Source organism: Lepus europaeus, chromosome 6, assembly GCF_033115175.1.
Source record: "Lepus europaeus isolate LE1 chromosome 6, mLepTim1.pri, whole genome shotgun sequence".
Classification (NCBI taxonomy): domain Eukaryota; kingdom Metazoa; phylum Chordata; class Mammalia; order Lagomorpha; family Leporidae; genus Lepus; species Lepus europaeus.
The window spans coordinates 126,140,566-126,167,111 of record NC_084832.1 but is presented as its reverse complement, the minus strand read 5'-3'; the positions used below and the strand labels follow the sequence as shown (position 1 = coordinate 126,167,111).

The window sequence follows — 26,546 nt, the reverse complement described above, 5'->3', positions numbered from 1 at the left end:
GATCAGAAGAGGAGTAGCTGGAACATGAACTGGTGCCCATATGGGATCCTGGTGATGTAGGTGTTGGCTTAGCCTAATATGCAACCCCTATTTCTGGTATTTTAATAAATCTCCATTCTGTTTTCCACAGTGGCAATACTAATTTGCATTCACATGAACAGTGTATAATTGTTCCCCTTTTTTCCATATTCTTGCAAGCATTTGTTACTCTGTCTTTTGGGTTTTAGCAATCGCGTGAGTTGATATCTCATTGTAGTCGTGATTTGTGTTTTCCTAATGGCTAGTGAGGTTGAGCATTTTTTCACATATTCGTGCCATTTGTATTTTTTCTTTTGAGAACTGTCTATTGATGTTCTTATCCTGTTTCTTAATTGGAATGGTTTTTTTTTAATGTTGAGGTTTTTAAGTTGCTGATGTATTTGGGATACTAATCTTTGTCAGGTGGTTTGCAAGTACTTGTTACCCCATTCTGTTCACTATACCACTTCCTCTGCTGTGCAAAAGCTCCTGAGTTTGACAAAGACCCATTTGTTTAGTTGTGCTTTTGTTGCCTGTACTTTTGGGGTCTTGCCCAAGAAGTCATCCCCTACACCCATGTCTTGCAGTGTTTCCCCTACATTTTCTTCCAGTAGCTTCTTAGTCTCCGGCCTCAAATTTAGGTATTTGATCCATCTTGAGTTGATTTTTGTACAAGGTGAGAAGTACGGATCTGATTTCATTTTTCTACATATGTACATCCATTCATTGTGCCAGCACCGTTCGTTGAAAAGGTTGTCTTTTCTCTATTGTATGGTCTGGGCATTTTTTTTCAAAAATCGCGTGGCTGTATATGCATGGATTAATTTCTGGGTTCTGGGTTCTGTTCCATTGATCTATATAGCAGTTTTTCTGCCAGTACCATGGTGCTTTAGTTACTACAGCTTTGTAATTTGCTTTGAAGTCAGATATTAGGATGTCTCTAGCTCTGTTCTTCTTGCTTAGGATCACTTTGGCTATCCTGGGTATTCTGTGGTTCCATAAGAATTTTCGGATTGTTTAATTTGTTAAAGAATGTCATTGGTATTTTGATAGGGTTTGCATTGAATCTGTAGATTGCTATAAGTGGTATAAACTTGTTAATGATATTAATTCTTCCCATCCGTGAGCAAGGAGTATCTTTTCTTTCTTTGGGTCCTTAATGGTTTCTTTTATCAATGTTTAATAATTTTCATTATAGAGACCTTTCACTTCTTTGGTAAAATTTATTCCTAAATGTTTGATATTTTTTTATGGGTATTGTGAATGGGGTGTCTTTCCTGGTTTCTCTTTGAATGGGTTCATTAGCATATTAAAAAAGCAATTGTATTTTGTTTATTTTGTAACCAGCAACTTTACTGAGTTGTTTATCAGTTCTAACACCTTTTTGGTGGAGTGTTATTTTTTTAAAAATTGATTTTATTTATTTAAAGGGCAGAGTTACAAAAACAGAGTGGGGGAGGGGTGAGATACAAAGAGATCTTGATCCACTGATTCATTCCCCAAATGGCAGCAGCAGCCAGAGCTGGGTCAGCCTGAAGCCAGGAGCTCCTTCTGTGTGTTCTATGTGGGTGCTTGAGCTCAAGCGATCGGGTCATCCATCTTCTACTGCTTTCCCAAGCATGTTATCAGAGAGCTAGACCAGACATGGAGCAGCCGGGACTCAAACAGGTACCCATATGGAATGTTGGTGCTGCAGCTGGTGGCTTAACCCACTATGGCACAGTGCTGCGCACCCCTCCCCCATTTTTTCCTTTGAAAGATTTATGCATTTGAAAGGCAGAGTTACCGAGAGGGTGAAAGAGGGAGAGTGGTGGAGTGTTTAGGTTTTCCCATGTACAGCATCAAGTCACGCGCAAACGTGGATAATTTGAGTCCTTCTTTTCCACTTTTGATGCCCTTCATTGCTTTTTCCTTAGCTATCATTCTTGATAAAACTTTTTTTTTTTTTTGACAGGCAGAGTTAGACAGTGAGAGAGAGAGAGAGACAGAGAGAGAAAGAAAGGTCTTGCTTCCGTTGATTCATCCCCAAATGGCTGCTATGGCCGGTGCGCTGCGCCGATGATCCGAAGCCAGGAGCCAGGAGCCTCCCCCTGGTCTCCCATGCAGGTACAGGGCCCAAGCACTTGGGCCATCCTCCGCTGCCTTCCTAGGCCACAGCAGAGAGCTGGCCTGGAAGAGGAGCAACCGGGACAGAATCCGGCGCCCCAGCCAGGACTAGAACCCGGAGTGCTTGCGCTGCAGGTGGAGGATTAGCCTAGTGAGCTGCAGCGCCGGCCGATAAAACTTCTCATTTTATGTGAAAGTGGACTCCCTTGTCTTGTTCCACATCTGAGGGGAAATACTTTTAGCTTTTCCCCGCTGAGTCAGATATTGACTTGGTTTGGATAAATAGCCTTGTAGTGTTGAGGTATGTTCTTTCTACACATAATTTGTGGAGCGTGTTTATCATGAAGGGGTGTTGTATCTTGGCACGTGCTTTCTCTGCATCTGTTGGGGTGACCATATGGTTGTTGTTTGTTCTGTTGATGTGATTCATAACCTTTATGGATTTGCAAATGTTGAACCATCCGTAGATTTCTGGGTAAGTCCCACTTGATCATGGTGTATGATCTTTTTGATGTGGTTTTGGATTCTATTTGCTGTGGTCTGTTTAGAATCTCTGCATATATGTTCACCACGGATATAGGACTGTAGTTTTATGTCAGTTTTGATATTGTAACGAGTACCTACTGTCATACAGCTTGACAGGGTTTAAGGGCAATGTGTCGAAGTATGGGTAAGAAGGAACACACGGACACAAGACTGTCTTTCCAATGAAAGGTTGTTATTGCCCACACCAGTTGACACTAGCGCTTCACTACTCTGCATATCCATTGTTATATAGTTATATTCATTAATCCACAGATCATAACAGATGTCTAATATCAAAGCAGTCTCAAAGGCAATCCAAAAATAATATAAGTCAACAAATGAAAACACACATCTAGCATCAAAGCAGACTCAAAGGCAATCCAACTATAGTAATATAAGTACAGCAAAGTATATAACATAATCACAGGGTCAAGGCACATTCCTCATATTCCACATGGCTAATATCATAAATGCTGCGTTGTTAAGGTTCATATCACGGTCACAAAAAAAGTCAAAGTCCAAAGCGCGGAGTCCAAAGTCTCCGTTAACATTTGGAGAAACAGATCTCAGAGCAGTCACTTACAGGCAGGAGTTGCGGGATGACTGGCACCCTGGGCAGTAGGCTCGAAGTTCCCAGGTGAGGGCAAGACCAGGAGTTGGAGAGGTCCCCTGCTGAGAGGTCTGGTCCAGCTCTGCAGTTGGGTCTGGCAGCAGGCTGATAAGAGGCGTCGGCTCTGATGGAGTTTGGTCTCATAGTCGCCTTGTGCCGCTACAGAGTAACGGGCTAGCTGTTCAGCTCCAAGTACAAGGAGATGCAGAGGTTCACACGTACTGGGCCATGATCCTCAAGAGGATGGAGAGCAGTGGAAAAGGCTCTCCTTTTATCCTTGCCACTCTGAAGGGGGAGTCTCCACTGGGGTCCGGGCATCCCCAATCAGTTGTGTTCTCCCTCGAAGTTTCCCAGAGTGCCACTAATCTGCTGTCTAAGGCAGGGTGTAGCTGGAGTGTTCCTCAGGTGTGGCCAATCACCGTGCGAGTAGGAAGGTAACTTGAGGTTGTTGTCCGTAGCGCACACGTTACCCAGGGATGTCTGTTCAGTCTGATGAGGAGCATCTTTCTGGCAAGTGCTGAGCTTGGCATACGTGATGTCATCAGCTTCTGCTTAGCATAAGTAACTCCATTTTTATTTCTTGTTTTTACTTCTTTGTGGGCAGTGGTGAGCTGTAACTCTTTTTGGGGGCTACCAGTGGATTTCTCCACAGTCTGCCTGCTTTTAATCATTGGGTAAGTGGTGATCTGTGACTTGTTTTGGGGACTCCTGTGGGATTCCCCACTGGTATCCAAGTGACATTGGCCTCATAAAAAGAGTTTGGTGGAGTTGCATCCTGTTCAGTATTTTGGAGTAGTTTGAAAAGTATTGGAGTTACTTCCTCTTTGAATGTTTTGTGGATTTCAGTAGTAAAGTCTTAGGTCCTGGACTTTTTCTTGACCTAAGACTTGGGTTTCTGCTTCAGTGTTGTTGCTTGTTACGGGTCTGTTCAGATGGTCCATATCATTTTGATTTAATCTTCATAGGTTATACGTATCCAGGAATTTATCTGTTTCCTCAAGTTTCCCAGTTTATTAGCATATAGTTCTTCATAGACGTTTCTTAGGCTCCTTTGTATTTCAGTGGTATTGGTTGTAATGCCTCCTTTTTGTCTGTAATTTTATTTATTTGAGTTTTTTTCTCTTTTGTTGTTAGTCTGGCTAGTGAGTTATCTATTTTGTTGGTCTTCTCGGAAAACAACTTTTTGTTTTGTTGATCTTTTGTATTTTTGTAAGTTTCAATTTCATTTATTTCAGCTCTGTTCATTATTATTTCTTGCCTCTTGCTGATACTAGGTTTGGTTTATTCTTGTTTTTCTAAGTCTTTGAGGTGCGTCATTAGATGTTACTTAAGGTGTTTGTCTTTTTTCAATGTAAGCTCTTCATGCTATAAAGTTCCCTCTTAATACTGCCTTTGCTGTATTCCACAGGTTCTATATGTTGTGTTTCCTTTTCATTTATATCAAGAAAATTTCTTTTTGTTTTAATTTCTTCAATGACCCATTGGCTCAGTAGCCTGTTGTTTGATTTCCAAATATTTGAGTGTTCTATTTTTCTTCATGTTCTTGATTTCTAGCTTTATTTCTCAGTGGACTGAGAAGATACATGATAGGATGTCAGTCTTTTAAAATTTGCTGAGACTTGAATTCTGCTGTAAAATGTAGTCTGTCCTGGGAGATGTTCCACATGCTAATGAGGAGAACCTGTAGTCTGACACAGGTCGCCCTTCACAATTTTTTGTGAGGCTGTTCTGGTGGTGGTGAATTCTCTCAGCTTTTACTTATCTGGAAAATACCTTATTTCTCTTTCACTTAAAAGGACGGTTTCACTGGGTAGAACATTGGTCAGAAGTGTTTTTTCTTTTAAGACCTTAAATGAGACGTCTGGTGTTAATCTGATTTTCCTTTGCATGTCACTTGATGCTTTTCTCTTACTGTCCTATTAAAACATTTGTATCGGGAAAGGTAATTAAAGCATGGTAAAGTAAACTCTCTTGCTTTGCTTATACAAGAGAGGTGTAAGATAGACATTTGTCTTGCTTGGTTTCTTTAAAGAGGTTTTAAAGGGCGTTTCACTCCCTTTCCCCCTCCTTAGTAGAAGGCATTGAATTGGACTTAGCTGGTTTGAAGGACTGAGCAGTTGAAGTTGTCTTCCAAGGCTCCCTTCAGAAACCTAGGTCCTTAAGTATATCCACACATTGCTTTTTGTTGTTTCATTTCCCTCTGAATCTCCTTATCTCAGTGTTTCTTTTTTGTGTGAACTACTGCATTGTGGGATTTAAGAGCCGGTGATAATGCACAGAGTATTATGTGAGCATCCCAGGCCTGAAAAGGATTCTGCTGCTCTGCTGCCATGCTTTGTGGAGCACTCACTGCAGCCCTTGTGTCTTGATCTCTAATCTCTGCAAAGAAAGATTATGAGAGGTGTGGAGAAATGGAACATAAAGGCGCTCAATTTTAGAACTTTCCATTTTTATTTCCTAGTTTGTATTTAGCATCTGCCTTTTCAAATCACTTTCCTTTAGATGATTAGCACTATGGGACATTTTAAACATTTGTTTTAAACTCCTTAAGGAGGAGCATCATTTGGATGGACATTTTTTTTTTTATTTGCAGACATAAACATTCACTTAAGTAACAGATTTGGCTGTTAAAGTGAACATCTAAGGAGAAGAGGCCATGCATTTGCATTTGGGCCAGTGCGTCTGTCTCGCCCTTTGCTGAAGTCTTCCCAAAGAGAAGGTCTTCTCTTTGGGGTAATAAATAGCTTGGTTGGAAGGATTTGCTTGCAAGGCATCCCCAGAGCTAAGTCATCCAGGAAAACAACCACGGAAAACGCGGCCTTGGAGTCTGGGCTGGTTATTTGCTGTTCAGGAGAGGCAGGAAGCTTAGATGCGGGCGAGTGACTGCTTCCGTGTCAAAGCACTTGCTGAATGCTTGCTGTGTGCAAGGTACATTCTTAGATGCCATCGAGTGGTACAGGTAAATAATCTGTTGTAATCAAAACTGCAGTGACATAAATTGAGGCCGAAGACGTGTAGTTTAATTGAGGTTAAATACTCTCGTATGGATGAGCAGAGGAAGCAGTGATTATGTATGGGTGTAATTACCACACGCCTAAGTATGAAAAGTACTGACTTGCGAAACACTTGCAGGAAGATTTCTTCCATGCTGCAGGCTAAAGAAATTCACCCAGTCAGTCAGTCACGTGGTGTTCACAGTCACATCTTAATGTCTCTGTCCTCACTCACATAGTGTTAGTATAAACACTATGTAGGGGAAGGTCATTTCTTAGCACCTGTGACAGTAATATTTTTCTTGTTTTTGAAGTTGAATTGAAACTGCCTGGGAAACTGGACTCATTCCATAAGCTTTATCTCTGGATTGTTTTAGGCTGCTGTAATGTGGGTGTAGTTTTGAAAACGACAAGGAATTTCAAAAAGCCCGCAGAAAATGGAATTAAACATTATTTATTTCAGTGCAAAAGTGGTTTTTTTTTAATCGATGCATAAAGGGACGTTCACAAAAAGTTCTTGAGGAACGTGCAGAATGAAGAAACGACTCATGGATTTCAAGCTTTTCTTGCACTAAAATGGACCTCATTTAATTCCACTCCCATGAAGTTTTTTGAAATGTCTGCTTGTATTGATGAGGGCACTTCCATGAGAAGGAAAGTTTCTGTGGGCCTGCTTTGTACTGTACCTAGAGTTGGCCTGGCTCTGTCATCCTGAATCCACCAGGGAGCTGGGACCAGTGGAGGACATCCTGAGCCCTGGAGGCCTGCAGGTTTCCATCCCAAAGGGACCTTGAAGTTCCTCTCATTTAACCCTTTGAGTTAAAACTGACTGAGGCCCCGAGAGAGGGCATTAGCAGTTTTGAGAGCTCTTGGGTGTTGGTATGCCTGTGCTGATATTGCTGTATCCTTTGTTTTCTCTGATGGATATAGAAGACTATGCTTATTTGCTGTGTAGAATGTAACCGGTAATTAATAAGCCTTGAGAGAAGATGCCTCCTAACTGATCACAGGGGTGCAGCTTTTTCCTGTTCCTGTCCTTCCCAGTAGGATATGGGCTTCTGACCCGGCTTTGTCTGCAGTGAGTCTGCTCCTCACGTACTGATGGTCAACATGACGTTTGGTGGCAAAGGGAAGTGCAGAAGTAACTCTGAAGAAAGAAAGTTGGGCCCTTAATTTAATGAAAAATAGTAGCTTAAGCAGATGTCAGAGTGTTATCTGAGCCCTACTGTATACTGAAAAATACAGAATTACATGTGTTAGTTTTGGATAGGATGGTCATTATGGTATTTTTCCTGATGTCTGATTTAGAATATGTGTATGTAATTTTTGTGACTTTTGCCCATTCTTTTTCATTGTAATTTGTCTGCAAGATGGATAAACACTGGGTTTTTATTATTTTTGTTATTTTTTCAATTTTTAGTCCAGCATAAAATTATCCTTTCTTTTGGAGGCACACTCAAAACCACACATATATCATTAAGAGAAATTTTTAATTCTAGTTTAACATTAGATAGTGTTGTGGTCAACATAGAAGAGTGTGATCTCATACCCAGTGTTGCTAAGTCCAAACATTGCTGTAAATCTGCATTTCCTATTGCAGGTACATGTTGGGCCTGGCAGCCATCCCAGCTGTGTTACAATTTTTCGGCTTTCTCTTTTTGCCTGAAAGTCCTCGATGGCTCATTCAGAAAGGACAGACCCAAAAGGCTCGCAGAATTTTATCTCAGATGCGTGGTAACCAGACCATCGACGAGGAATACGATAGCATCAAAAACAACATCGAAGAAGAGGAAAAGGAGGTCGGCTCAGGTATGTGGACTTCATACTTGTGTGAATTTTAAAAGTATCTGTTGATTTTACTTTGAAATTGTATTCCTTGAGTATTATTTAATATCACTAAGTTGCATGATGGTTTTATATTTATAAATGAATCAAAGTAATATATTTTAACTTTTTTTTTCTAATTTTTTAACTTTTATTTAATGAATATAAATTTCCAGTGTACAGCTTATGGATTACAATGGCTTCCCCCTCCCATAACTTCCCTCCCACCCACAACCCTCCCCTCTCCCGCCCCCTCTCCCCTTCCATTCACATCAAGATTCATTTTCAATTCTCTTTATATACAGAAGATCAATTTAGTATAAAGATTTCAACAGTTTGCACCCACATAGAAACACAAAGTGAAACATACTGTTTGAGTACTAGTTATAGCATTAAATCACAATGTACAGCACATTAAGGATAGAGATCCCACATGAGGAGCAAGTGCACAGTGACTCCTGTTGTTGACCCAACAAATTGACACTCTAGTTTATGGCGCCAGTAACCACCCTAGGCTGTCGTCATGAGTTGCCAAGGCTATGGAAGCCTTCCAAATTTGCCGACTCTGCTCATATTTAGACAAGGTCATAAAAGACAGAGTGAGGATAGTAACCAATGATCCTAAGAGTGGCATTTACCAGGTTTGAACAATTATACAGCATTAAGTGGGGAAGAGGATCATCAGTACACACAGGTTGGGAGTAGAGCCATTGGTGGTAGAGTAGAGGTTATGATTACAAAGGAATGAGGCCCAAGTGTGCTAGACAGGGTCTAGAACAAAGGACAGAGTCATTATTAGAGGAGCTAAGAAAGGCGTTGTCTAAGCTACAAGTAATTTTTCCGATTGAGAGGCAAATAGAACCTGATAGAAGGGGCTTGATAATAATCTGGTGGGCTTTAGGCCTTGTAAGTTAAGAGGCTCAGACCTATCTATCTCTTCACATGGGGTACATCCTAAGGGAGGTGTGAACCTCCTAGGGGAAGGCACTCTGTTGACTTTCATGACTTGGCTGGGCTGGGAGGAGAGCTGGCCAGGTAAAGGCAGGGGGCATCTCTAACAAGAAATTTACAGTTCTGCCTGCAATGTTGCTGACCCTACTTGACCAAACCCTCAGCTGCAGTGGTCACTTTGGAAGTTGGGCTGAGTGAAGGGCTTTTCAGCTTAGAGCCAATAAGATCTGTGGCTCTGACCTGGGCATCCTTCGACTCCAGGGCAGGTCCATTTCCAGTGATCCAACTCTTGGCAGAGCTGCCAGGGCTCTTCACAAGCTGACTTCTGCTGAAGCCCAGGCTTACCACATTGAAAGCCACTGCAGTGGACTGGCCTGTTGAGTCTCCTTGAGGGCAGATCACTGTACAGATCAGCCATTAATAGGCCTGCCACCCATTGCTTCTGATGCCGAGCTTTCTTTTCCTCCTGGTTTGTGTTAAAGCAGACCAGAGGATGCAAGTCAAGGGAGTGCCCAAGTCCCATCTCTAATCTTCGGTGGCCTGAACTACAAGTCTATAGTCACAGGCATGTTCTGTAGTAGTTTTTCTAAGGTAGACAATGCCCATGAGGAAAATTATATTCTCACTTTAAAACTTTCTTTCCCTTTGGTCTGAAAGGGAGGTTTTTTCTACTTACTGTATACTTCGCTGATGGCGAAGTGAATCTAGCTATGAGATTATTATTTAAGTTCTTATTTTGGCTATGCTATTACAGAAAAATGTTAGCCGTCTCTTTTATAAGGTCTAAAGATTAAATTGTGCATCCTACAGATTCCTTCATAATAGAATTAGTTTCCTACCTTGAAGAGAATAGAGCAATGAAAGAACATGTTTGGCTTAGAATAGAGAAATGAGGGAGCAAGTCCTAGATCGCTTGCTGACAATAGCAATATTACATGAATACTTAGCAAATCGTTTCAATCATTAGATAACAACTTAAGAAAACATTTACCAGAAGGTCCAATGCCTTCTAGAAATTTTAAGAATCATGTATTTGAAAACACCTCTTAAATATCTAACATGGTGTAGTTTGTTTAACCAGTAAACTTAGGCACAACCATATAAAATGTTTTTAGTTTCTTTCTACCAACAAGTTTAAAACATATGATACACAGATTCAGGTCACACAAATGAAAATGTATCTTTGATTGATTTTAGCAGCTTAAATTTATGGACAATCTTATCTATAAGCCATTTAAAATAAAACTCTTAATAAAATTTCCCCATGTGGACATACAGTATGTACACACATATAACATAGCATGATAGACCAATATAGCAATTTTAATAATAGCTTTTAAAATCTTTAACTCTTTTTATAGATTGCCAATTGATTTGAATTGCTTTTTGTTTTTAGATTACTTTAACACATTGCTTTAACAGAGCATCAGAGTTTAATTCTATGTCAAAGAGAAATTGAGCTTCCTGTGATCTTTTGCTCTGAGGTTTCCTTCCTTTACCTTCTTTCATATTGGTGACCATGTTTCTGTGTTTCTGTGTGTAACACATCTTTAAGCATCTTTTGCAGGGCAGGATGAGTGGCAACAAATTCTTTCAGTTTCTGTTTGCTATGAAAAGTCTTATTTCACCTTCATTCACAAATGAGAGCTTTGCAGGATATAGTATTCTGGGCTGGCAGTTTTTCTCTCTTAGTACCTGGGCTATGGCTCGCCATTCCCTTCTAGCTTGTAGGGTTTCTGATGAGAAGTCTGCTGTGAGTCTAATTGGAGATCCTCTGAGAGTAATCTGACGTTTCTCTCTTGCACATTTTAGAATCTTTTCTTTATGTTTCACTGTGGTGAGTTTGATTACAATGTGTCGTGGTGAGGATCTCTTTTGGTCATGTTTATTAGGGGTTCTATGAGCTTCCTGTACTAAGATGCCTCTGTCCTTCTCCAAACCTGGGAAATTTTCTGCTAGTATGTCACTGAAAATGCCTTCTAATCCTTTCTCCCTCTCCATGCCTTCAGGAACTCCTAGAACCCGAATATTAGGTTTTTTAATAGTATCCTGTAGATTCCCGACAATATTTTTTAGATTTCTAATTTCTTCTTCTTTTCTTTGGTTTGCCTGTTTCCTTTCCTGTTCTCTGTCTTCTAAGTCTGATATTCTCTCTTCTGCTTCGCCCATTCTGTTTTTAAGGCTCTCTAATGTGTTTGTCATTTGATCTATTGAATTCTTCATTTCATTATGATTTCTCGTCACTATCACAGTTTTATGTTCTACTAGTTGTTTCATTTCATTTTGATTCCTCCTTAATATTTCATTTTCCTGAGAGAGATTTTCTATCTTGTCCATGAAGGATTTCTGTAGTTCAAGAATTTGTTTTTGAGAACTTCTTAATGTTCTTATCAATTTTTTGAGATCCGCTTCTTGCATTTCTTCGATCTCATCATCTTCATAATCTTGAATTGGGGTGTCTTTTTCATTTGGGGGCGTCATAATGTCTTCCTTGTTCTTGTTACCTCGGTTTTTGCGTTTGTTGTATGGCATGTTGGAGATATTTGGTTTCTTCACTGTGGTGTTTTTTCTTGTTACACTATGGCTCTATATTAAGTGGACTGTCTGCTTTTGGTGGAGCCTTAGAGGCTTGAGATGAGTGTGGACTGAGAGCTGTGTTTGGTTCCTCAGGGTTGAGGGTGTGTCAAAGATGACACTCCCAGGTTAGGCGTGGTAAATCTCTCTTTCTTTCTTTTTCTTTTTTTTTTTCTTTTTTTTTTTTTTTTGATTAAAAAGGGATGTAATTACGCACAGCTGAACGTAATTGGAGGTAGTTAGCAGGCAAATGATATACCCACAGGAGCCAGAGATCAGAAGCTCTTTCCCAAGGACCACACAGGGAATCTCTGCTGCCCTTGGTGTGGGCTCCAATTCTCCTGCAGTCTCCCACTGGGTTGCCAAGTTAGATGCTAATCTCCAGTTATTTCACCCCTCCCCCCAGAGTCAGGTTTTTCTGCTAGGCTCAGGGCCGGTGCAGACCTGAGTTCGCCCTGCTTATGACATATGTCCAAAATGGCGCCTGCTCTTTGTCTTGCTCGCCTTTGAGGGGTGAGCGGAGAGAGAGAAACTCGTGTCCGTATCGGTCACTTTTTTTTTTTTTTTCCACTCTCTCTTCTAGTTAGCCTGGTGAACTTTTCCCCACGGAGTTTCAAGCCTCGTTCCCTCTAGTCTCCTCTTTCCGCTTGCCCGCTGGTGTCTCGGGCTATTGAGGTTCGGCTCACCTCGCGTTCCAGCGCTGGTGCGTTGAGTCTGCCGCTGGTGTCCCGAACCTGGGCTCCCACGCTCTCCACGCAGGTCCACTGTGAATCACTAGTTCCGGAAGAGTTTCTGCTGCTGTTTCATCCCCTACTCTTCCTTGACCCTGCAGTATCTCCACTTTTATTAACCTGTGTGTCTTGCTGAACTATCAATGTGCTCCCTTCCTATTCCGCCATCTTGCCGCCTCCCAATATATTTTAACTTTTAAAAGAATTCTAATCGTACTGTGAAGAAATACCTGAATAATATCCCTTTCATGCAGATATCCTCACGTGGTTATGATTTTTGTATTTCTGTGGTGTTTTTCACTGTCTCTGAGTTGGGTATATTTGACATTGTTGTCATCTTATATGTGTGCTTTTATTTTTATGCGTGTGTTTGCATATAAATACTTTAAATACATAAATACATAAATGTGCTCTTGACTTTCCATATTAGTATAAAGGGTTATAGTGGTAATATTGTCGAAATAAACACCCTTTGTTAAAAAATCAAATACCTTACTTGCATGTGCTACATTCATTTCCATACTGTTTTCTGAAGCATATTAACACGTTAGCGAATAAATTTCAGAACGACAGTATCTTTCTCTGTTATTAAAATGTCTAATTACACATCTAATCCTACATTTAGTCATATTAGAAAACCAATTAAAGCTTACAGTGCCTACAGGAAATGATACTGAGATTTACAGGAAATTCTCAGGCAAGATCTGCAATCCTGACTTTCTGTATTAAGATTCTCTCAGGAGACAGACTTGACAGGAAATGCACGTAGTATATGAAGGAGAACTCATTAAGGGGTTTGGCTTGTGGGATGTGACAGCCAGCAAGTCCCACGCAGGTCGTCTGCAGCCTGGAGAGCCTGGGAGGCCGGCACTGTGGCACAGTCCTAGCCTCAGGGCCCCAGAAACAGAAGCGTAGGACGTGAGGCTCAGTTCTGGGCCCAAAGGCCTGAGTATCAGCAAGGGGGCCACGGCGAAGTCCTGGAGGGCACAGGCCTGCAGCCGACACCCCAGCAGGAGGCGGACATGTTCCGGCTCTGTCTCCAGCAAAGCCCAGAATGGCTTTCCTGTTGAGTCTGTCCACACCACCAGCCCAGGCATGGTGCACGCCCACGTGGAGGCCAGGTCGTGCTGCGTGGTCCACTCAGACTCACACGCATGCCTCCTTGTGACAAGCCCACCACAGTGCTTTGCTTTCCAGATTTCTGGGCATTCCTGAATCCGGTCAGGATGACACCTGAAACGAACTGCCACACCTTCTGATTTAGACGAACAGTTTGTAGGATGTCCGAGGGAAAAGGAACAACTTTCCAAATACATTGTCTCAGTACAGTTCACCTGCCCTGTTGGTATTTCCCAAATTTGTCTGGTTTTGTCCCGGCCTCCTCTTGACTCCGTGTTAATAGGCAGCTCAATGGTGACCCTCTTCACATTCATCACACTGTTTGTCACACAGGAGATGAGCTCCTCACCGCCCTTCCCTTGTTGATCCCTGTCATCCACAGGGCTAGATCTGCTCACGTGTGTTCCCCTAACACCAGTGGGACTGACGGAGTCACCCTCCTGGAACAGTGAGACGAGCACACTGGGAGGCCCAACCTGATCCATGCATCCATGCACCACAGCAGACCACGACCACTACCTTCCTGCTCAGACCAAAGTTCCAGTGAGCCACGGACTGCTTCTTAGGGAGGGTCGTTTTTTAACACTTTGCCATGCACCTGCTGTGTGTCTGTCATTGCCCACATTTCCAGAGTCACATGTCTGTGCAAAGGCTAAGGAGAATTTGACTTGAACAGAGCAGTTTGCTTTGACGGAACTCAGCATCGTTCATGCTTTCTGGGTGGTGAGTAGGGGAGTTCTGAGCAGTGACTTCAGGCCTGGGAAGCATGGACTGTGGAGGCAGGTGCATGGAGGGAGGGGCTCGAGCAGGACACCCCAGGTGTTCAAGTATTCCCGCAGGTGAGAGAGGAGTTGTTCAGACACCTTTCCCGTAAGGACAAGTTCTGTCTCTTACCTGTGAGCTTGCCGCTGAGTAGGCTTTCCTCCGTATCCATAAGCCATGTGTGGCATCGGCCTTTCCCGGTGGGTTGGTGAGTTGTGATGGTTATGGTGCTTGTTTTATGGTCTGTTTTCCTGGAATTTTTTTTTTCTTGGTCATTTGAGTTTGAATTGGAGCTCCTCGGGGAAAACGAGCATAGCTTCACAGGTGTTAGCTGTACTGTGTTCGAGCCTGTGAGATGTCAGTGCTTACGGCATTTACTTCTCATGGTTGAAAAGTATCCTTAATGGGGTCAGTGTGGCCGTTGCTCTGGGTGTGTCTGCTGCAGAGGGAACAGGCCACACCCTGTGGCAGGACTGGGCTGTGGTGGACTCCATGGCTTCTGCTTGGACCAGAGAGTCAGAATCCTCATTGGAGCACAGTGTTTCCTGTGGCAGGATTGGGCTGTGGTGGACTCCATGGCTTCTGCTTGGACCAGGGAGTCAGAATCCTCATCGGAGCACAGTATTTCCTGTGGTTTCTCCTCCATAAGGCAGGTTCTGGGAGAAAAAGCAGACACTTGATGACCACATGTGCTCAGCCGTGTTTTGTACATCCAGTAGGGGTAACAGCAGCCTAAGTGGGCACCCTCTGTGGAGCAGAAGACAGGGCGCAGGGAAACAAGTCCTGCTTCCACTCCAGAGGGCACTCCTACAAGGGTGTTTCGAGGGAGGTTGAGCCACAGTTCCTTTTGAGTTGTGTCAGAAAAGAGAACCAGATGATAGCAGCCCTAATGTCTGAATTTTTTTGGAATTTAAAAAATGCTTATGAGAAATTTCTGTTTATTTCTTTTTTTAAAAAAATTTGTTTTTATTTATTTGAAAGAGTTACAGACAGAGGTAGAGACAAAGAGAGAGGTCTTCCATCCGATGGTTCACTCCCCAGATGGCCGCAATGGCCAGGTTTGTGCCGATCTGAAGCCAGGAACCAGGAGCTTCTTCTGGATTTCCCACGTGGGTGCAGGGGCCCAAAGACTTGGGCCATCTTCTACTGCTTTCCCAGGCCACAGCAGAGAGCTGGATCAGAAGAGGAGCAGCCGGGACTAGAACTGACACCCATATGCGATGCTGGTGCTTCGGGCCGGGGCTTTAACCTGCTGCGCCATAGCACTGGCCCTAGAATTTCTGTTTATTTCTAAATGCTGGGTAGCAGATTTGTCTTAGGAGTATTTGTTGGGTGTCACTTACAAGAGATGGAGATGTGGCAGTAATTGCCAGAAGACTGCAAACCCTGCCAGTTGCTTCAGTGGGAATGTGAAAAGGGACCACGTATGAGGGGAGATGGGGAAAGGCGTCTCTGAGTGGTGAATGTGAAGGGTGAGGAGGAATCAGCAATGGAGAGATCTGGAGGAGGAACATTCTGGACAGAGGCCAGCAGGTGCATAGTAGTATGTTCTGTTAAGTGGACCAGGCCAGTGTTTTTGTTGGTTTTCATAACAGCTGTCAGATGTACTACTACACTGAGAGTAAGGAAGGGAAACTTGTTTATCTGTTTAGAATTGCACCAATGAAACACATGAAATCTGTTCTCTCTATATTAACAAAAATTTTAGAAAATGTGCTACTAGGTTTTAGAAATGTTCCCAAAGGGTCTAATAATACCTCTTTATCCTAGGGTTTGCAAACCAGAATTTTGAATTAGTAGGCACTAATTTTGGAATGGAAAGCACATTTGAGTACAAGTACCATCAACGTGATGCTGATTGTTTTTTGTGTATCTTAGTTTTTGGTCTCCTAGACTATTTCCTGTTGTGTAGACATGTAAGGTGGTCGTGATTTGTGGGTACAACGCAACAGCACACCTTGGTGATGAAGGCAGTGATTGGCAGCTTTTCCCTTAGCTTCAAAGAGGAACAGCAGGAGGCAGGGCCTTGGGTGCTGGGGCCAGAGCAGGAGGAAGGTGGCCGAAGCAGAAACTTTACTTGAATTGTTCTGCTTTATTCTAGAAACTCACAGACGCCAACATCCTTTTTCATAATATAGTTGCTTTATTTGACTGCATGTGTTGTTTTCTTCTCCTGAGTTTTTAATGTGTGTGTGGAGGCACTATACACCCCAGCCGTCTGCTGTGTTAACACCTTACGGTCTGCACTGCTGTTTCAGAGACATGAACTTGGAATTCGCAGTTCTGCTCGGATATTACTATACCTATATGGGTAGACAGATGCATGGTCATCTCTCTCTTTTTTTTTAAGATTTATTTATTTATTTGAAAGTCAGGGTTACACAGAGAGGAGAGGCAGAGATAGAGAGAGAGAGAGGTGTCTTCCATCCAATGGGTCACTTCCCAGTTGGCCGCAACAGCCAGAGCTGTGCTGATCCGAAGCCAGGAGCCAGGACCTTCTTCCGGGTCTCACGCGGGTGCAGGGGCCTAAGGACTTGGGCCATCTCCTACTGCTTCCCCAGGCCATAGCAGAGAGCTGGATCGAAAGAGGAGCAGCTGGGACTTGAACAGCGCCTGTATGGGATGCCGGCGCTTCAGGCCATGGTGTTAACCCTCTGCGCCACAATGCCGGCCCCTGATCATCTCTTAATTTGCTGGAAATGTGCCAAGACATTCTTTTTTTTTTTTTTTTTAATTTATCTTACTTATTTGAAAATGCAAAGTGATAAGGAGAGACAAAAGAGAGAGAGAAAGAGTATCCATTTGCTGGTTCACTCCTTACATGGCTGCCATGGTGGGGCTGGGCTCTCTGTGGCCTGGTGTCCCGGGGAGGAAGACATGAAGGAGTACCTGGCCGTGTCTTCATCTCCCTCCCTCCGTTGCTCCCCTCCAAATGTGCCAGTGCCGATGTTGGTATACCACCAGGAGGGGAGCGGGCTGTTCGGGGGTCAGGATGGCTTCAACCTCAACGTCACCTCGGAGCTGACCAGGGTAGGGAGAGCAGCCATTCACAATCCCGCCTCCGTAGCCACAGCACAGGTTCAGTCCAAGGAACTTAAATGTGCATTTTTTTTTCCTCCTAAAGGAAGACTGCACTTTTGCATCTTCATAGTAAAGTTTATACATTAAGAACTTTTTTTTCCCAGTTAAAAGAATTACTAGATCATCATGCAGGGATGAGGAACTTTTTCTTTGTGCCAAGGGCCCTGTGTGTGTTTATAACGTCATTCGCAGGCCCTGCAGAATTAGCAGGTTAAAAATTAGCCTGCTATAAATGTATTGAGTTTTGAGCCCTGCCTGTGGTTGTCTTGGCAGGGCCGGATGGAATGATGTGGCAGGCCCTACGTGGCCTGGAGGCTGCATGGTCCCCACCCCTGCGGGATCACTGGTGCTTCCAAACAGCTTTGTTGAATACAAGATTGCTGGCCAGAACCGTGAGCCTGCCTCTTGGTCGCTTAAATGGAGCCTCTGAGAAGCAGCCCCTTGGGGGCACTGCCTGTGGTTGAAGTCAGAGCAGGCCCTGCTCTCCGGCTTGTGGGCGCCTGTGCTGTGCTGTCCATGCAGAAGTGCTCACGCCGGCAGGAATGGCAGTGCTGAGCTTCGTCAAGCAGTGAGCTGAGTGACCTGGGTGGGCAGTCGCAGTGTTTCTCCTTCGAGGGGGTGGGGGTTAGTCTGCAGCCTGGAGAAGCAGACTGTGCCTGGGAGGCTTGTTTTTAAGACCCTTCTGTGAGTTTGGTTTAAAACACCAAAGGGATTTTGTGTTTTCAGACCGATTGGTGCTGTGCTGTAGAGGGCAGGACTCCGGCCTGGGGCATCCCATATGGTTGCTGGTTCGAGTCCTGGCTCCTTGTTAGCACACCTAGGAAAGCAGCAGAGGTTGGCCCTAGTGCTTGGGCCCTGCCACCCACATGAGAGATCCGGGAGAAGCTCCTGGCTTCCGATTGGCCCAGCTCCGGCCGTTGTGGCCATTTGGGGAGTGAACCAGCAGATGGGAGATCTTGAAGTCCCCACAGATGACATTGCAGATGATCGCACATCCACTTGGCCTCTGCTGCACTCGGAGGGAGGCGGATCTCCCCCAACCCCCGCCCAGTATTATTGCCGGTCTGCTTGTAGTTTCTCCCTGTGGTGGGACACTGTCACTTGACCTTGGGTAAGTACATATATGTCACTCCCTAGGTGAACTTGGGATAGATATTGACAAACTTTCTCAGCACAGTGGCCTACAGTCTTCTGAATGTTGGCACAGGCAGCATTTCTATATCTGGTTTCTGCAGATTGTTGCAAAAATTATCCAGGTGTGCAACAGTTCCATGCCTGTGATTTGGTGAGCAGTAGATTAAATAGAAGGTCAGATAAAAGACTGCTTTAATTCCACGCCCTTGTGTTAACATGTGCTAAACTTGAGGGCTGTTAAACAGCAGACACCTCTATTCATTTGGGAGGAAAACTTAGTTTCTTAGGCATGATGGCTTATGTAATAGAGTCTCTGTTTCATTCATTGTGGCTTTAAAGAAAGGTCGCCATCGATTTCCTGCACCCCAGAGGACTTTTGAAATCTTGAGTAGATGGGGAGCAGCTCTTGGATTTTCGTAAAAATGTCCCTGGCTCTCCTGCTGTGTGGGGCGTGGAGTGCCTCAGGTTTTTCGCTTGGCACACTCAGGGAGCAGGAAGCAGTTTTCAGGTGACCTGCGGGCTTTCAAGCCATTTTCCAAGATTTATACTGAAAATTGCTTGCCTTATAAGGAGGTGTGTAATACTCGAAGCCTCTGTGTCTGTTTTCTCATGAAGATATACTTAAAATCTATGCCAGAAGGACTTTGTGTCCAAGATTATTTTCCCTCAGCTCCATGCTTTTTATTTTCTTCATACTGTTCTTTAATACTCCAAAGTTGATGCAGTCAGAGGGCTTGGGAAAAGCCCAGAATATGGACATTTCACAAAGAAGATCTGAGTCCTGAGCTGCTGCTTCAGGATAGTTCATTTCCACATGACCACGAACTCTGTCATCGACGCAGGCGAGAGCTCGCTTTGTACGTGAAACCAGGTTCTTGGGCACTTTCCCCAAGGCTGAACGTGCTGTGGCACCTGTAGCATGGACCTCATTCTTGCAAATGAGCAGAATAGTGTCCTGGAGAGACCTCATGGGGACAGTCACACACGTTGGGACATTTTATTCTATTTATTAAAATTATTTTCAATCCATTTCAAAAGCTGAGGGACCAAGAGAACTGTCCACTGGTTCACTTCCTAGAAGGTTGCAGTAGCTGGAGCTGGGCCAGGCTGAAGCCAGGAGCTTGGAGCTCAGTCCCGGTCTCTCATGTGGGTGGCAGGTGCCTAAGCACTTGGGCTACCACCTGCTGGCTGCCAATATGTGCATTATTAGGAAACTGGAATCCAGTGTGGAGCCAGCAGTGGAACCCAGACCCTCTGAGGGGCGAAGCAGACATCCCCTGTGGCACCTGTGCCCCAACACTCAGCGCTCACCCCTTTTCCTTACGTTTTAGGTTGACTTTATATTTGGGAAGCAGAGGAGTCAAGTGCCATTCGTTTTTCTCCTTCTCTGTCTGAGGTCCTATAAGCCCTCTTGTCTGTGCACCGAGCAGTATAGTCAGTGAGCATGTCCCTAGCCACCTTACTGTGGGTGCACGTTGTAGTTAACTTGCATATTAGCATCCATACCCCTCAGACCTCACTAGGGAGTGTGTGCTTGGCAGGAAGGAGTGAGGAGAAACTTGTCAGGTTTCCTGAAGTCAGCAGTGTGCTGGTAGAGGTGTCTGACATTTGCCGTGTCATTTTCCTCCCTGAACGTTTCAAGGTGAGTTCTTGAAAGTGACTCCCACTGTACCTGTTGTAGAATCAAATAAACCTTCAAAACCTTACTGTTTTTAGAGAATTGAACCCAGTGCTGTTCTTTGCTAAGGGAAGTTGGCCCTTTAGAAGCTGAGATCCTGTGTAGTGCCATCTCCACGTTCACTATGCATGTTTGAATAATACTAGTGTTCACTGGATGCTGATTTCTGTAAATGTGCACATGCACGTTGACTTTCTCCCTCTGGCCGGCTCCTTCTCCCTTGCTCTTTTTCTTAAAATAACCACAGCGATTGGACATGACCGTGGTCCCGCTGTCCTGGGAATGCAGGGGCCGGCAAGGGAGGCAGCTTGAAGTGACCACTGCGGACCAGAGTCCCTTGCCTTCCTGTATATATTCTCGTGCTGTTCAGGCCACAGCTGTGCTGTGCAGTGTGGGTGTAAAACTGAAAAAAGGAAAGAAGGATTGATCCTTACTCCTGGGGAGCTTAGCACCTGTCAGGTTTCCTTAAGAATGCCGGATTCTGTCCCGGTTGCTCCTCTTCCAGGCCAGCTCTCTGCTGTGGTCCAGGAGTGCAGCGGAGGATGGCCCAAGTCCTTGGGCCCTGCACCCACATGGGAGACCAGGAGAAGCACCTGGCTCCTGGCCTCGGATCAGCCTAGCACTGGCAATTGCTTTCCCAGGCCATAGCAGAGAGCTGCATCGGAAGTGGAGCAGCTGGGACCTGAACTGTTGCCCCTGTGGTATGCCAACACTGCAGGCAGCAACTTTACCTGCTGTACCACAGCACCTGTCCCAGTAGTGAAGTTTTAATTGTGATTTCATATATTAGGTTCAAGGCCCTTTTCTGTGTTAGTAGTAAGCTATTTTGCCACTTAAATATTTGTTTATTTACTTGAAAGTCTATTAGAGAGATCAGTCTTCTGTCTGTTAGTTCACTCCCTAGATGGCTGTGGTAGGGCCAGGCCAAACCTAGGAGCCTGGAACTTCATTTGGGTCTCCTACATGGGTGGCAGGGGCCCACACACTTGGACCGTCTCCTGCTGCTTTCCCAGGTCCATTAGCAGGGAGCTGGATGGGAAGCGGAGCAGACTGAATTTGAACCTGCACTTTTCTGGGCTGCCAGCGTTGCAGGCAATGGCTTAACCTGCCATACCGCGACACTGGCCCTCACTCTGCTAGTTCATTCTTGGGGTCAGCAGACTTTTCTGTCAGGGACCAGATGGTCAATACCCAGCGCTGTGGCCGCATGGCCTTGGTTCTAGCCATCAGTTCTACTGCTGTGGCAGGAAAGTAGCAGTAGACTATGTGTGGGGAGTGAGCATAGCTTTGTTCTGGGGAAACACGGTGCTTGGGGTTTGTGCCTGTTGTTGGGTTCTGTTTCTGGGCAAACGAGGAAGTGGCCAGTTGGGTGTCTGTTCTAGAGACCCCATCTGTTAGTTATTAACACTTTGCTCGGTTTCTATTCCTAGGACTGATTTGGGGGTGCTGCTCCCCTCTGTTTTGTGTCAGGGCCTGTAGAGCCCGTTGTTCATGCACGGGTGTGTCTCCTCTGGTTTGGTGCAGGTGGCAAAGGTGTGTGTGAGTGTGCACCGGTATGAGTATGCATGGGTGTGTGTGTGTTCATGAGTGTGTGAGTGTGCCTGGGTGTGTGTGTTCATGAGTGTGCCTGGGTGTGAGTGTGTGTGAGTGGGTGCAAGGGCACGTGAGTGTGTGTGTGCACATGAGTGTGTGTGTGAGTGGGTACAAGGGCACGTGAGTGTGTGTGTGCCTGGGTGTGTGTGTGTGCCTGGATGTGAGTGTGTGTGTGAGTGGGTGCAAGGGCACGTGAGTGTGCGTGTGTGCCTGGGTGTGAGTGTGTGTGTGAGTGGGTACAAGGGCACGTGAGTGTGTGTGTGCACGGGTGTGTGAGTGTGCCTGGGTACAAGGGCATGTGAGTGTGTGTGTGTGCCTGGGTGTGAGTGTGTGTGTGAGTGGGTGCAAGGGCACGTGAGTGTGTGTGTGTGCACGGGTGTGTGAGTGTACCTGGGTACAAGGGCCCGTGAGTGTGTGTGTGTGCCTGGGTGTGAGTGTGTGTGTGAGTGGGTACAAGGGCATGTGAGTATGTGTGTGTGCACGGGTGTGTGAGTGTGCCTGGGTACAAGGGCACGTGAGTGTGAGTGTGCCTGGGTGTGAGTGTGTGTGTGAGTGGGTACAAGGGCACGTGAGTGTGTGTGTGCACGGGTGTGTGAGTGTGCCTGGGTGTGAGTGTGCGTGTGAGTGGGTACAAGGGCAGGTGAGTGTGTGTGTGTGCACGGGTGTGTGAGTGTGCCTGGGTACAAGGGCATGTGAGTATATGTGTGTGCCTGGGTGTGAGTGTGTGTGAGTGGATGTAAGGGCACGTGAGTGTGTGTGTGCCTGGGTGTGAGTGTGTGTGTGAGTGGGTACAAGGGCACGTGAGTGTGTGTGTGCATGGGTGTGTGAGTGTGCCTGGGTGTCAGTGTGTGTGTGAGTGGGTACAAGGGCACGTGAGTGTGTGTGTGCCTGGGTGTGAGTGTGTGTGTGAGTGGGTACAAGGGCACGTGAGTGTGTGTGTGCACGGGTGTGTGAGTGTACATGGGTGCATGTGTGTGAGAATGTGTATGGGTGTGTGGTCAGAGGAATGCTGCTGAGAGCACTTGCTTGCTCAAAGCTGGGGCCACAGCCCTGGCCCACTGCATGCCGTGTTTGAGCTGTTGGGGTGTGCAGTGCAGAGAGGCTAGGTCCCATGGTGAGAGCAGGCTGCCCTGTCCCACAGTGCCCCTACCCCGTCCACATACACAGACATGTTCGCTTCCTCTCCATGGGTTGCAGTGCACTGGCCGGTGAGTGAGGGTCTTTAAATCAGGCTGTTGCTCTCAGGATGGGGGCCATCAATAATGAAGTTCTCAAAAAAGAGGGGGGAAGCCAGGGTCTCAGAGTGCGCAGGAACATCAGGAGGCCAGGTGCAAGGAGACCTGGTCTGGGACATAGGCGGGCAAGCTACTGCCTTCTGCTCCTGGTGACGGGTCTCTGTGGCCCCCAGCATGGGGTTTTCACGTCCTTGCCTCACTGGCTGGGGCTCCCCATTGCCAGGTCTGCTCACCATCCTGCGTGAGCAACCTACACAGTGTGGGAGGAGTGGGTGGGGCTTGTGACTTGGGCCCCTGCAGGTGCAGGAGGAAACAGAGCTCTTGGAAGTGGAGACACCATCGCTCCTCCAGGCCAAAGGCCAGTGTTAAGAACTTCACTGTGGCTTTTGACCACAACTCTTTGGAACTCGTGTGTGCATTATCTTGATGAACTTAAACATTGTTTATGACTCTGAAATTCATGGCTAAAGATTTGCTGTAGGAAGTGTTTGTTGTATTATAGTTTTCCCGCGTAGTGTTTTCGTTTATGGGGAGATACTGCTGAGGGTCCTGCACAGCTTTCCTTGAACTGTAGCAAAGGATTAATTCCTCTTAATAGTTGGAGTTGAGTGAAGCGAATTTGCATTTTAGGCCTAGTATCAGTTTGTTTGCAATTCCCATCATTGAAAATGAACTGCTGAAGACGGTTTTTCAAGTTATTTTCAAAATTGTACTAAAATAAACATGTTTTAATTCCATCTTCCATGAACATTTTGAAGATCCCTCATATTCTGGACCCTGCAAGCAAACAGTTCTCCTGCACACAGCCTGCTGCCTGCTCATGGTCCAGCCGGCGTCCCTCACGGGTGCTGCCCCCTGCCCCCTGCTGGTCAGCTGTGCATTTTGTTCCTGCTCGTCTTTCCCTTCATTCTCCCCAGTCACCTTCTGTTTTGTCTGAAGGTCACCTACAAGCCCATTCTCCACTGTAGCTTCACATCCTTGAACCTCCAACTCTGTGAAAATGTGATGGCCACAGTCCTTCTGTTAAAAACTCTCTTTTCAGCCACTTCAGATCATTCAAGCATTGCTGACTCACAGGTGTCACAGAGAAGAGGCTCGGTGGCATTCTCAAGGCTGGCTTATTTCACTCACGCATAGCACTGTGCTCTCTGCATCGCGTGTGTCAGGCAGCGAAGCGCACGCTGGGTGCAGGGTTTGACAGTGATGCTGCGTGCCACATCCTACTGGAATGTCAGCCAAAGTCAGGTTGTTCTGGGGGTAGGTGGGGGTGGCCGACTGCTCTAGAGTGGGTGGTCACAGAAAGGACTCTGAGATGGGGGCTGGCAGCACTGGTCTATGGCGTTCACGCAGGAACAGGAGAGGATGGTGCCAGAGTGCCTGCTCGGTCCTGCACAGTGCCCAGTGCATAAGCTCGCCACGTGAGGCTGTGCTCCACTTTGGCAGGAAGGGCACTTAGATCTGAGAGTGGCTGACCCGGTCTTCGGCGGTGTTGGTGATGTTGTTGGTCATGTGATACGTTTTTGGATAATGGTCCATCTACCTAACAGTGAATAACACTTAACCATCATGTTCATATTTAAAAGGCCTTTATTTTTAAAGATTTTATTTTGCTAGGCAGAGTGACAGAGAGAGAGAAGGAGAGAGATCAATGTATATCTTCCATCCTCTGATTCACTGGCTGGGCAGACAGAAGCCAGGAGCCAAGAACTCCAATCCGGTCTCCCATGTGAGTAGCAGAGGCCCAAGCACTTGGGCTGTCATAGGCTGCCTTCCCAGGCACATTGACAGGAAGCTGGATGTGAGATGCCAACCTTGCAGGTGGTAGCTTAACCCGTGTCCCAGTGCCAGCCCCTCTAAAGGCTTTTGGTCAGATAGGATTTGTGTGGTACACTTTGTTATTCAGAACTTGGTGTGGCCATTGGAAACTTGGCACAGAATTAAAACATTCAGTCATTTTTTTTAAAGACTTATTTTATTTTATTGGGAAGAATTACAGACAGAGGGGTCTTTGATCCGCTGGTTCACTCCCCAAATGGCTGCAATGGCCGGAGCTACGCTGATCTGAAGCCAGGAGCTTCCTCCGGGTCTCCCACGTGGGTGCAGGGACCCAAAGACCTGGGCCATCCTCTACTGCTTTCGCAGGCCGTAGCAGAGAGCTGGATGGGAAGTGGAGCAGCCGGGACTGGGACTGGCACCATATGGGATGCCGGCGCTTCAGGCCAGGGCTTTAACCCGCTGCACCACAGCGCCGGCTCCAACAGTCACTTTCTAAAAGGAGCTACACCTTCAGATACGAATGCAGCCCTTCCCTCCCAGCATATGTGTGATGCCAGAATCCTTGCTACCTTGTGTGAAGAAATGGTGATGGAAAATGTCTGTTTCATGTGCTCGGCCCTCTGTATTTTAAAGCTAGGAGAATTGATGCTATTGGGTCTAGCCCTGTGATAAGTGGCCAGCTTGTGTGCCCATTGAGAACGGAGCTATTTTTCCCCCTTCAGTTATTTGAGAGGCACACAGAGACAGAGTGCTCCCTTCTGCTGGTTCCTTGGTCTGGGTTTCCTATGTGTCTCCAGTGTGGGAGGCAGCAGCTACTTGTACATCAGGAGTTGGTGCCTCCCAGCATCTGCATTAGCCGGAAGCTACAGTCAGGAGCCAGAACTGTGCCTCCAACTCAGGCAGTCTGGTGTGCCAGGGAGGCAGCTTAACCACCTGTGTGCTAACCACCTGCCCCTCCTGGGCTGACCTTTTGATTAGGTCAGGTTGTTAATTTATTTACATAACCACCCACACGGACCAACCCACCCCAGACTGTGCTCCAGGGGTCTGTGTCCTGCAGCAGGAGGGGACAGTAAATGAACCTGTGACCCAGGGTCAAGTGCTGTAGGGGACAGCACGTTGGGAGCCTGGGCTTTGGAAAGGTGGACCAGTGACCTTTTGAGGGGATGCTTTCTGAGCAGAGGGCTGCCACTGTGAGGGAGGGAGTCCAGGAGAGGCTGCAGCAGGGTTTGGACCTGTGTCATGTGCTTGGTTCCCAGATGGGAGTAGAGACACAGCTGGAGGCCTGAGATGCATGTGTTCTGGTTACTTCCTTACTCACCATGGAATCCCCCAAACCTGGTAACATGCCCGGAGCTCAATCATTATTTGTAATTATTTGATGAGGCATTTAATTTTAAGAGGGCTCATTCATCAGGACATGTTTGGTTTATGTTCTGGAAACACAACTAACTATATCATAAATTAGAGGGAGCATGCATTAGCTTATAGGAGCGTTCTGTGTATGAATAAATGGACTTAAAACATGAGTTTATCTTGATGCAAAAATTTTTTGAAATCTCTGCATACCCATACTTATTTTTACAGTCATTGAAAAATTCATATAAGTCAGAGCGTGGATTTTTGCAGTGTTGTTCCAGTTAGACTAGCCTCTGGCTCCATTTCTCAGTAGACTTTTTGAAGTCCCCTGACTCTGAAAGGTCAGAGTTCTTGTGTTCCTGACAGTTTCTCCACCCTGTGGGTGTGGTGAGCTGCTGTGTGCAGGAAGATGCTGGCTTTGTTCTGAGCTTGGCTCTCACCCTCTGCCTCCAGGGCGACTTTGAGCAGCTCCAGGCT

At 45.7% G+C, this 26,546-nt stretch overlaps 1 protein-coding gene across 1 annotated transcript in view; it reads left to right on the top strand.

Moving 5' to 3' along the window:
* Window positions 1–26,546, top strand: part of SLC2A13 (solute carrier family 2 member 13) — a 333,838-nt gene that overhangs the window by 102,869 nt on the left and 204,423 nt on the right. Inside the window, exon 3 of the mRNA XM_062195072.1 lies at window positions 7,853–8,061. Coding sequence (XP_062051056.1) covers window positions 7,853–8,061 — 209 coding nt within the window. The remainder of the gene's footprint in view (window positions 1–7,852; window positions 8,062–26,546) is intronic.